This window comes from Gouania willdenowi, chromosome 8 (genome assembly GCF_900634775.1).
Source record: "Gouania willdenowi chromosome 8, fGouWil2.1, whole genome shotgun sequence".
Lineage (NCBI taxonomy): Eukaryota > Metazoa > Chordata > Actinopteri > Blenniiformes > Gobiesocidae > Gouania > Gouania willdenowi.
In genome coordinates this window covers 23,810,154-23,819,443 of record NC_041051.1, presented here as the reverse complement: position 1 = coordinate 23,819,443, position 9,290 = coordinate 23,810,154, and the positions used below count along the sequence as shown (strand labels likewise).

General features: G+C 37.1%; 1 protein-coding gene across 1 annotated transcript; it reads right to left on the bottom strand.

Moving 5' to 3' along the window:
• Window positions 1-6,992: 6,992 nt before the first annotated feature.
• hoxb13a (homeobox B13a) lies at window positions 6,993-8,731 on the bottom strand. Its single transcript, XM_028456139.1, has 2 exons — window positions 8,032-8,731; window positions 6,993-7,267 (listed from the first exon to the last, which is right to left on the bottom strand). Exons 1-2 carry the CDS (start codon window positions 8,729-8,731, stop codon window positions 6,993-6,995), a joined length of 975 nt encoding a protein of 324 aa, XP_028311940.1.
• Between the last annotated feature and the right edge of the window lie 559 nt (window positions 8,732-9,290).

Below are 9,290 nucleotides of genomic sequence, written 5' to 3'. Positions count from 1 at the left end.
AAACAAGAAAAAACAAAGAATGGCAAAAAAAAAAAAAAATCAACCAAAATACACAAACCCTTTTTTGTTCTTTCCTCTTAATTCTCAGATTCTAACGCTTTCATGAACATTGATCATGTGGCCCTCACCTCATAATTACAACTTTGTGGCCCTGCTTTGACAAAAGTAATAAAATAATCTAAAGTAATAATCATAAGAACTATGAATGTACCTTTACTTTGTGGCCTCGCTGCACAGACATTATCAAAGCCTAGCGATGACTTTAGTTGTCGAGTGCCTTGTTATTTGAGTTGAAGTGCTAATACAAAGGCGGTAAATCTCACAGCTGGTTTGTGTTAACCTTCTTATGTTGTGGTTTCAACCTGACATCATTTCTCCCTATTAATCATAATCAAATTTAGTGCAATATACAGTAATAAAGTTTAAATGAGGTAGAAAATCAGCCCAGAGCAACAGTGCAGCTGCTTTCAGCTAAATGCTAAACACCTAAACACCCACACTTACCTTTATGAGACCAACATCTTTGTAGATGGCTGTAAAATTTCACAGTTGACTTGAATGTTGGCTGCCACAACATTTGGTTGTTTAACAGCTGTGTACAGCCTTCACTTTTCATAAGTTTGGGACTTTTCCTTTGGTATGCTGCTGGGTAAATAAGAGCTGACATCAGCATTATTATTATTATTATTATTATTATTATTATTATTATTATTATTATTATTATTATTGTCCATTTTTAAGAATGTAGAACACTGTTTATAGAGATATGAATGTGTCCAGGCAGACACTGCTCTCTGAACATAAACACACATCTCTGAAATAGTTTATGCAACTTTGTTTTGAATATTAGCATTTAGTTCTTTTTAAATAACTTTTTTTTTTTGGAACTGACAGTAATTTGCATGCTTTTGTTGTCGTTTGTATATTGTTTGTAGTTATTTTTTGGGTGTTTTTGAAGTCATTTTCTGTATTTTCTCTAATTCTGTTTTTTTTTTTTCTGTCGTTTGGAGTATTTTTGTTACTTAGCATTTTTGTGTTGTCATTTTGTATATTTCTCTTCATTTTTGCTGTCATCTTGTGTGTTTTTGGGAATAATTTTATGTACGTTTTTAAAATCATTTTGTGAGTTTTTAGAGTCACTTGTGTGCATAAACCGTGAGGGGCCACACAGAATTAGATTAAGGCCCGAATATGGCCCACGGGCCACCAGTTGCCTGTGTATGCTCTATACAGTATATACGATTGGAATCAGGTGAAATCAATCATTACACCCAATAGATACATAGTAATAATAATGATTTTTTTTTTTTTAAAAAGTAATAATGATAATTCATTAAAAATGTAATGAATAGTTTAGTGTAACTATTAGTGCTTTCATTCATAAAAGTCTTATGACTGGTTGTTAGAGCTGCACTCATCCAGCAAACAGCTGGATTCACAACTGTACGGACTCTGATCAAAATGTCCTCATTTCTGGTTCAGACTTTGCCATTTCTGCATCTTTTCTGTGTCAGTTTAACACATTGTTTCAGTTTAGAATCTTTATTTGTTTAGATACTTTAATGCTGTGAAACTTCATAGTCAATGATTGTTATTGGTTTTATATTTATATGCTTCAGGTAATTTACAGAAGAAGCTGGGAGAAATGACACATTTGTGTTTGCTTCACTCATCTGTTTAAAAAATGAAAATAGTATGAAAATGTGTAAAATGCTCTCAGAAGGTATGAGTGAGAATTTAGTGTCATTTTTGATATCTCCATTTCATTTTCAGTGAATCACACTTTTTTGAATGTGACTATGAAAGAAATCTGATGTATTTGTTCGTTTGCTAAACTTGCTAGACATTCAGTCGCCTGAGGAGAAAACAGTGAGTAAATGTGTGATATGGTCTAAAATTGTGCATGAGATTGTGAGGTATTTCCGTGTCATATATTGGGGCCTGATTTTAAATAAAGAGAAAGTTCATTCTGCATTTTCTGTCCCTACAGTTCCTATAAATTCAACCACAGCAAAGCAGTGCACTAAGAATCCACTCAACACAAACAAACTTGTGAAAAGTCGATTATGACATTTTTCATCTGGAAACAAAAGACGCACTTCCTGTTTGCACCAGACTATAGGATTATAAACTCTATATTATGCACTTCTGTGACTGTGTGTCTGTCACTCGTTTGAAGGGTCATGATTGACTCAAATTTGCTGCATTGGGACGACCCGACTCTGGATGTGTAAAAACATTCCCCACAGCCTCTTTGAGACATCAGCGGCGTAATGCTGCCTGCACGATATAGTATAAATAATAACAGATTTCAAACATACAGGAGTTATAACTGCTTGAACAATACTGTTATGATATTTCTAGTATTTTGTCAGTTCTGTGATTTATTCTATGTAGGCTTTTTGTTGAGCTATGGGCTTTTGATGTTTCACTGGTGTTTTTTAGGGAAATATGTTTGTTTTCATCAGTTTGTGAAGCGAACATTCCTAAAAATTGGCAAATTAAAAGACTTTTTTGAGGTTTTTCCACTTTAAAACACAGTGGTTCGGTCATACAACGCCTTGCAGTGTGTTATAAAATAATGCACATTTTGGCAACCTGTGCCCTGTACAGGAGATTAAAAAAAAGAAACATTTTCTTTTAATTGTGTGGAGTTCAAGCTTTGAACTACTCCAAGCTATTATAAACAAATCTGATGGCAGTAATAGAAAATGTCAGTATTATTTTAATGTTTTTTTGTATCTTCGTTGTGTATTGTTTTGTAATGTGTTTGCTATTCTTTATTGTGTTGCTATGTTTCTGTTACCTGCCTTAGGGAATGAACATTGTTGTTATATTTCAGCCTTTTTACATCCATTGCTGCCTGTTCATCACTGTAATGTGCACTCTCCCTATGCTATATTCATATTGTGCATCATATCATTTATAGGAGGAGTCTGGGCCCAGATTTTCTTTTTATATATGAGGATGACAACTAGGGATGTCCCGATACAATGTTTTCACTTCCGATACGATACCAATATTGCAGCCTTGGGTATTGACCGATACCAATATTGATACGATATCAGCACGAATCATACATACGTTAAATCCGATATTCATTTTCTGGCTGATATCGGAGCGATATCCGATATCTATATCGGATCGGGACACCCCTAATGACAACCTGAAATTATCTAGAGTTTGGAATCAGCTGAGTTTCAGTGTGCAACCTTTATTCCTTAGCGTATAAGTGCATGTCTTTTCATGAGAATATCTAATTCCTGAACACACTTCACGACCGTCACACATAGCATTACTTAAAACTTGAAAACACTAAAGTTTAATAGAAAACATATCAATGAAAGCACTTGTAGTCTGAAGACTGTCTGTTTAGTCCAGCTTTTATTCCCAGCCATCCTGAAACAGTGTCTGTCCGCCCCAAAGGCCATTCCACGGGATGGGGGTGGGTGGGGAGTGAGGTGGGGTGGGTGGGGGGGTCAGACTGCTCCCAGTTTACAAGCTGTCTGTCTGTCTCAAGTTCAACTGCAAAAGGCAACCTGGGAAACAAAAACGGCTCCTCAGACAGAGGAGGGGAGCAGTAGGTGGTAAAAGTGTGTGTGTGTGTGTGTGTGTGTGTGTGTGTGTGTGTGTGTGTGTGTGTGTGTGTGTGTGTGTGTGTGTGTGTGTGTGTGTGTGTGTGTGTGTGTGTGTGTGTGTGTGTGTGTGTGTGTGTGTGTGTGTGTGTGTGTGTGTGTGTGTAAACGGTGGGGGAGTTGAACATGAACTTCAGACAGAAAAACGAGCCTCTGTCCTGCATTCCTGGTCTAAAGTAAAATTATACTCAGGGGAACTGTGCGTTTGGAATAGATTAAAATAGAATAGAATAGAATAGAATAGAATAGAATAGAATAGAATAGAATGTCAGATTCTTGTTTTTATCCACTGGAACATATACATTTTTTTCTGTACTTCTGTAATATTATTCTTTATTTGACGGAGTCTATAAATCTGTGGCCATAGGAAAAAAACAAATATTACAAACAGTCTAAATGTTACTTTGGTCATTTCAATAAAAATAATAATAATGTGCTAATTTTATCCTTAAAGTAACCATGTTTTATGGGACATAAAGTACATTTAAAATAAGAAAAAAAAAGGTGCCACTGTGATCATGTAATGTATAAAAGTGAATAATAATTATAGAAGACGTATAAATAATGTAAATAAACCAAATGTAAAATGTAGATCTGCTCATTGTTGAAACTCTGGAGTGAAAGTAAACAGTTGCACTCCTTTAAAAGACCAGAGTTTAAATCCTGACTTTAGGAACTTTTTTCTCTCCGTATTTAATAAATTAGTAAAAATCTATTTTAAAGTTACAGAACAAACTCTGACAAACATTCCATTTAGATAAACTGCTGTCAGGCCTGAGGGCCACAAACCTGTGTTTGTATCTGATCCGATGGTCACATGATCAACAGTCATGTCAGCATTAGAATAATGACCAATCTGAGTATTAACACATAGGAAACCACAAAGGTGTTGTGTGTAAATGTTTTTAATTAGCTAATTTGTTACTTAGTATTTTTGTTGTTATTTTGTATATATTTTCTCTCATTTATGTGTTTTTGAAGTCATTTTTGTGTATAATTCTGTCATTTTTCTTAATCTTGGAGGTATTTTGTTATCTTTTTGTGTATTTCTGTGTCATTTTGTGTGCTTTTGAAGTGATTTTTTTGTATTTTTGTGTATTCTTCTGTCGTTTTTGTATTCTTGGAGGTATTTTGTTATCTTTTTGTGTATTTGTCTGTCATTTAGTGTGCTTTTGGAGTGATTTTTGTGTATTTTTCTGTCTCTGTGGGTTTTTTCGAGAGATTATCAACATCTGTTGTCTTTTTGTGTATTTTTATGTCATTTTGTGTGTTTTTGGAGTCATTCATTTTGGGGGCTGCACAAAAATAGGCCGAGGGTTTAATGTGGCCCTTGTGTCTGCTTTATACGTAAAAATACAAAATAAAAATAAGAGCCGTTAAATTGATCAGAAGGCTTTGATAATCTTTAAGTATAAATATTGTTCACGTATAAACTAAATAAATGAGAAATTAATGAAAAAGCCTTTTTTTGACTTATGCGCCTGCACTAAAATACTCCTCAAGACCTAAAAAAGCAGAGAAGATTTGATGGAATCCAAACATCTAAAAATGAGTTTGATTTTCCTGACCTGTTGATCATTTTCTATATTTTAGATGTGGATGCAGAGCAGATATCAACAGTGATGCGTTATTATAAAGATATGAATGTTTAAGGAGCTGGTGTTTTTGTAATGTGTGAATGAAGTGAGACCTCAGCGACTTCCTCCTCCTCTTTGTGGTATTTGGACTAAAGGAAAGGCCTCGCTTTATGGGCTTCAGGGCTTCCGTCACTATTGTTGGTTTTAAAGGAGGACAGAGACGCAGCAGTAAAAACCCTCCACCACCCACACACACACACACACACACACACACACACAGCCATTTGTCAAGTTCAATGTTAATGTTTAACAACACACACATAGAGTCCAAATCTTACATCTTTTTTTAAGTGGTTTCTCTATTTCTATAAAGAGCTTTTCTGAACACTTTAGATTAAGATGTAATATGAATCGTGTTGTTTTTTCAATTTAATTATTTTTGTCTGCTTCAACCAGAAATAGAATTATATATATGTATGTGTGTGTGTGTTTCTGATTATAATGTATTCATATAACGAGAATTTCTGTATTCAGGACTTAAGTTGCATTTCAATTAACATATTAACATAGTAAATTCTGTTTTTTTTTTTTTTTTTTTTTTGTCTTGTGAGTTTTTTTTAACTTATAACTTTCCAAAGAAATCTGAATATATGCATTAGGGGTGTCCCTTTCCAAAATTGATATCAGATATCGGTCCGATATCAGCCAGAAAACAAATATCGGATGTTATCGGACTGCATCTAAAATCTCCGTTATAATGTATATAATAAATATTTTTAATTTATTTTATTCAATCATAGAATATTCTTATTATGTAATCAATTGGTTTCTAATAAATGGGTCTTTTTTTGTTTTTTTTAATAATCAAGCCTTTTCTCACATTCCACACTATAAAATAAGTAATAAAAGTATGATTCGTGCTAATATCGCATCGGATCGATATCGGCCAACACTCAAGGCTGCAATATTGGTATCTGAAGTGAAAAAGTTGTATCGGGGCATCCCTAATATGCATTGGATAAAAGACACAAACATGGATAGACTGGACCACATTGTTTTTTCAATAAATGATAATTCGTTTCATTTTAAACTTTGTTCAACCAGAGTCTCATTGAGATTATGAATGTATCATATCAATGTTGACATCAACAAAAGAAAATCAATTAAAACTGAAAAAAATATTATCAACAAAAGTATTTAAACCTCAACTCAGAATATGCATTTTATGGATTTATATTTTGTTACTTGGAATAATCCTGTACATTTTAGTATTTAAATATTTCACACATTACCTCCGTGTCTATACATTTGTTCACATATATACCTGCATTAATTTAGAAAAACGTGATAATTTTGCCATTTTTTGTATTTTTCACACAAAAATTGGACACAAAAAACTGCAGTCATGAAGTGAAAAAGTTGTTTGAATCCTGAGACGAAGTTTTCATGTTAATTATTTAATGATTATAAAGGTTTGCAGTGTGCTGCAGACAAAGGATTACATGTGTTATTGTTGAGGTATATATTTGTATATGATACGTGATTACAGGCAATATAAACAGGGACTTACTAAGCTATAAAGAACAACACAATTATATAAGATACATGTAAAACACATTTACACCAAAGCAGACGAGAGAGGCCGTATATATTTACAGTCTGTGGAAGGATTTGATCACAGCGTTTGGATTCATTTGGATGTTCATACCCTATAAACACGCACACGTACCACGAACACTTTGTGTATTTCCATCATCTTTTCTCAGTCCTTTGATCTGCGCTATGGCGCATGACTACTACTACTACTACTACTACTACTACTCTTCACTTTGGACACGAACTTCTTCTCCTTAACCCTCCTGTTCTGGAACCAGATGGTGATCTGCCTCTCCGACAGGTTGGTCACTGCAGAGATCTTCCTCCTCTTGTCCTTGGTGATGAACTTGTTGGCCGCGTATTCTTTCTCCAGCTCCTTCAGCTGCAGCTTCGTGTAGGGGATCCGCTTCTTTCTGCCGCGGCGGAAAGGAGAGCCGTCGTGTTGGTGCGCGACCACGTCTGACAGGAACACACACACACACGTTAACACTAGGGGTGGTGAAAAAGAATATATAAACGATTAATCGTCATTATATTATTGACGATTATGAATCGATTTTTAATTTGGGGAAAAAAAAAACGATTATAAAAATTATCTAATTATAATAAAAGCCATGATGATTGATCCTAATTTTTTTTGGATATTTTAATTACACTGTAGAATATTGAAGGTACTGGAAAGTGTTAAATAAAATATCAATAATCAAAAATCTAATTGTTAAATATCAAAAATCGGTTTGTAATCAAATTGAATCGGGAAATTGGGCTGATTAACCTAATCCTATTGAACAATATGTTGAAATTTGTCAAATATCAGGCACTTCCTCTTTCCTATGTCTTTTATTATATTGAAATATACGGTTTGTGTTTTTTTCTCGTTTCACTAAATTATTCTGGCGTTTTAGATTTAACTCTATTCTATACACCCTGATGCAAAGCAGTCATGGTTAAATTACCTAAAGACAAAGGGCTGTTGTTCAATGACGTTTTGACAGCTTTAAACACTAAATGGGCCTTTAAGGAGTTATTTGATTATTTTAATTTGAACTTCATGCGAAACGTGAAATAAATCGTGTTAAAACAAAACTTGCTCACAGTTTAAAAGAAGCCTGAGGGTTCCATATATTATTATACCAACATTACATGAGCACGAGCTTTGTTTTAACACACACATCAATTTGCTTTAAATGCACTACATCATGTTTCTTGTGAATGAATCTTACCAGCTAAAGCAGATTTCCACAGATGTCCTGCCTGGCTCTGCTCTTTGGGGCAGTACATCTGACCCCCCCAGCCGTTAGTCAGTGCCCACGGCTGGTAGCTGTCCATGGGGAGCAAAGTGTCGTGGCGCGGCTCCCCGGAGCCCAGCGTCTGCACCACGGACACGTCCAGGTAGCTGGCCATGGACTGGTACGGGCTGGCGTAGCCGTGGTAAAAGGCGAACTCCTTGGCCCGGTGGTTCGTGTATTCATCGGAGTTCATCGTCGTGTCCATGTACTGCGCGCTCAGCGCCGCCCCGGCCGCAGCCGCCTGCGTGCAGGACTTGAGGGGTCCCCTGGCCATCCTGCAGGGGTAGTAGCTGTTTCCAAAGTAGCCGTAGGGCAAGGCGGTCGACGGGCTGTGATGGGACGGTTTGCCTGAAGGAGGCAACGCCACCGCCTCACTGGAGCCCGGTGTGGGCGCGTCCACGGTGGAGTAGCTGCTGGAGGAGTGGACCAGGCCGGGCGCGTGGCCCCCCAGAGCCGCAGCTGCTGCAGAATGCGCCATTATGTTGCGGCACTGGCTCGCTGCCGTGCACGCGGCGAAGTTACTACTTCCGACCAGCCCCTCCATGTTTTTGCTCACGTCTTCCAGGTTGTTGTCATACACAAACATTACAGTGTCCACGGGCCAGTGAGAGTTGAGCAGCAGAGGGGCGCTCATGTGCACGCGCCTTTCCCACTCCGCTCGATTCCGTTCCTCAGCCTGACTGTCTGTGGTTCGGATGCTCACATTTGATGGATCAGGAGGTTGGATGCTGTTGGAATGCTGGCTGACCCGAACATTAGCGGCTGCACTCTTCCTGTGCTCCACGCTGCCATAGCACGTGCAGTGCGCGTTTGACTGTAGCGTTACGCACGGTTGCGCGCCCCCAGGCATTAAGTCCAGAGAACCTGACGCACCTCTGGTTACATCTCAGCTGCAGCTTTGACGCAGCGACCCGGAGAAAAGGGAGGGCGTCTGTCCATTGGATAAGACCGAGGAATCACGTGATTGGTTAAGACACGACTACTGAGACAGCATATATTAGTTTCCTGAGTGTCACATAATTTTTATATGAATATATGATTTTTGTTGCAGCTTTTTGTGTCACTGCACCGTGAATGATTGGATGAACTGTGATCCTAATCCCAGAAACGAAATAAAATCATGACAGGAACGTGTTCTTTCTGTGCGTAAAAACGCACGAGGCTTGTGCCTGTTAAACCTCCGGATTTTTACT

Excerpts from the sequence above, each read along its gene's own strand:
- hoxb13a (XM_028456139.1), bottom strand. The coding sequence starts at position 8,731 with ATGAGCGCCCCTCTGCTGCTCAACTCTCACTGGCCCGTGGACACTGTA. Across the intron at positions 7,268-8,031 it reads GTGGAAATCTGCTTTAGCTG|ACGTGGTCGCGCACCAACAC; the intron begins GTAAGATTCATT and ends TGTTCCTGTCAG.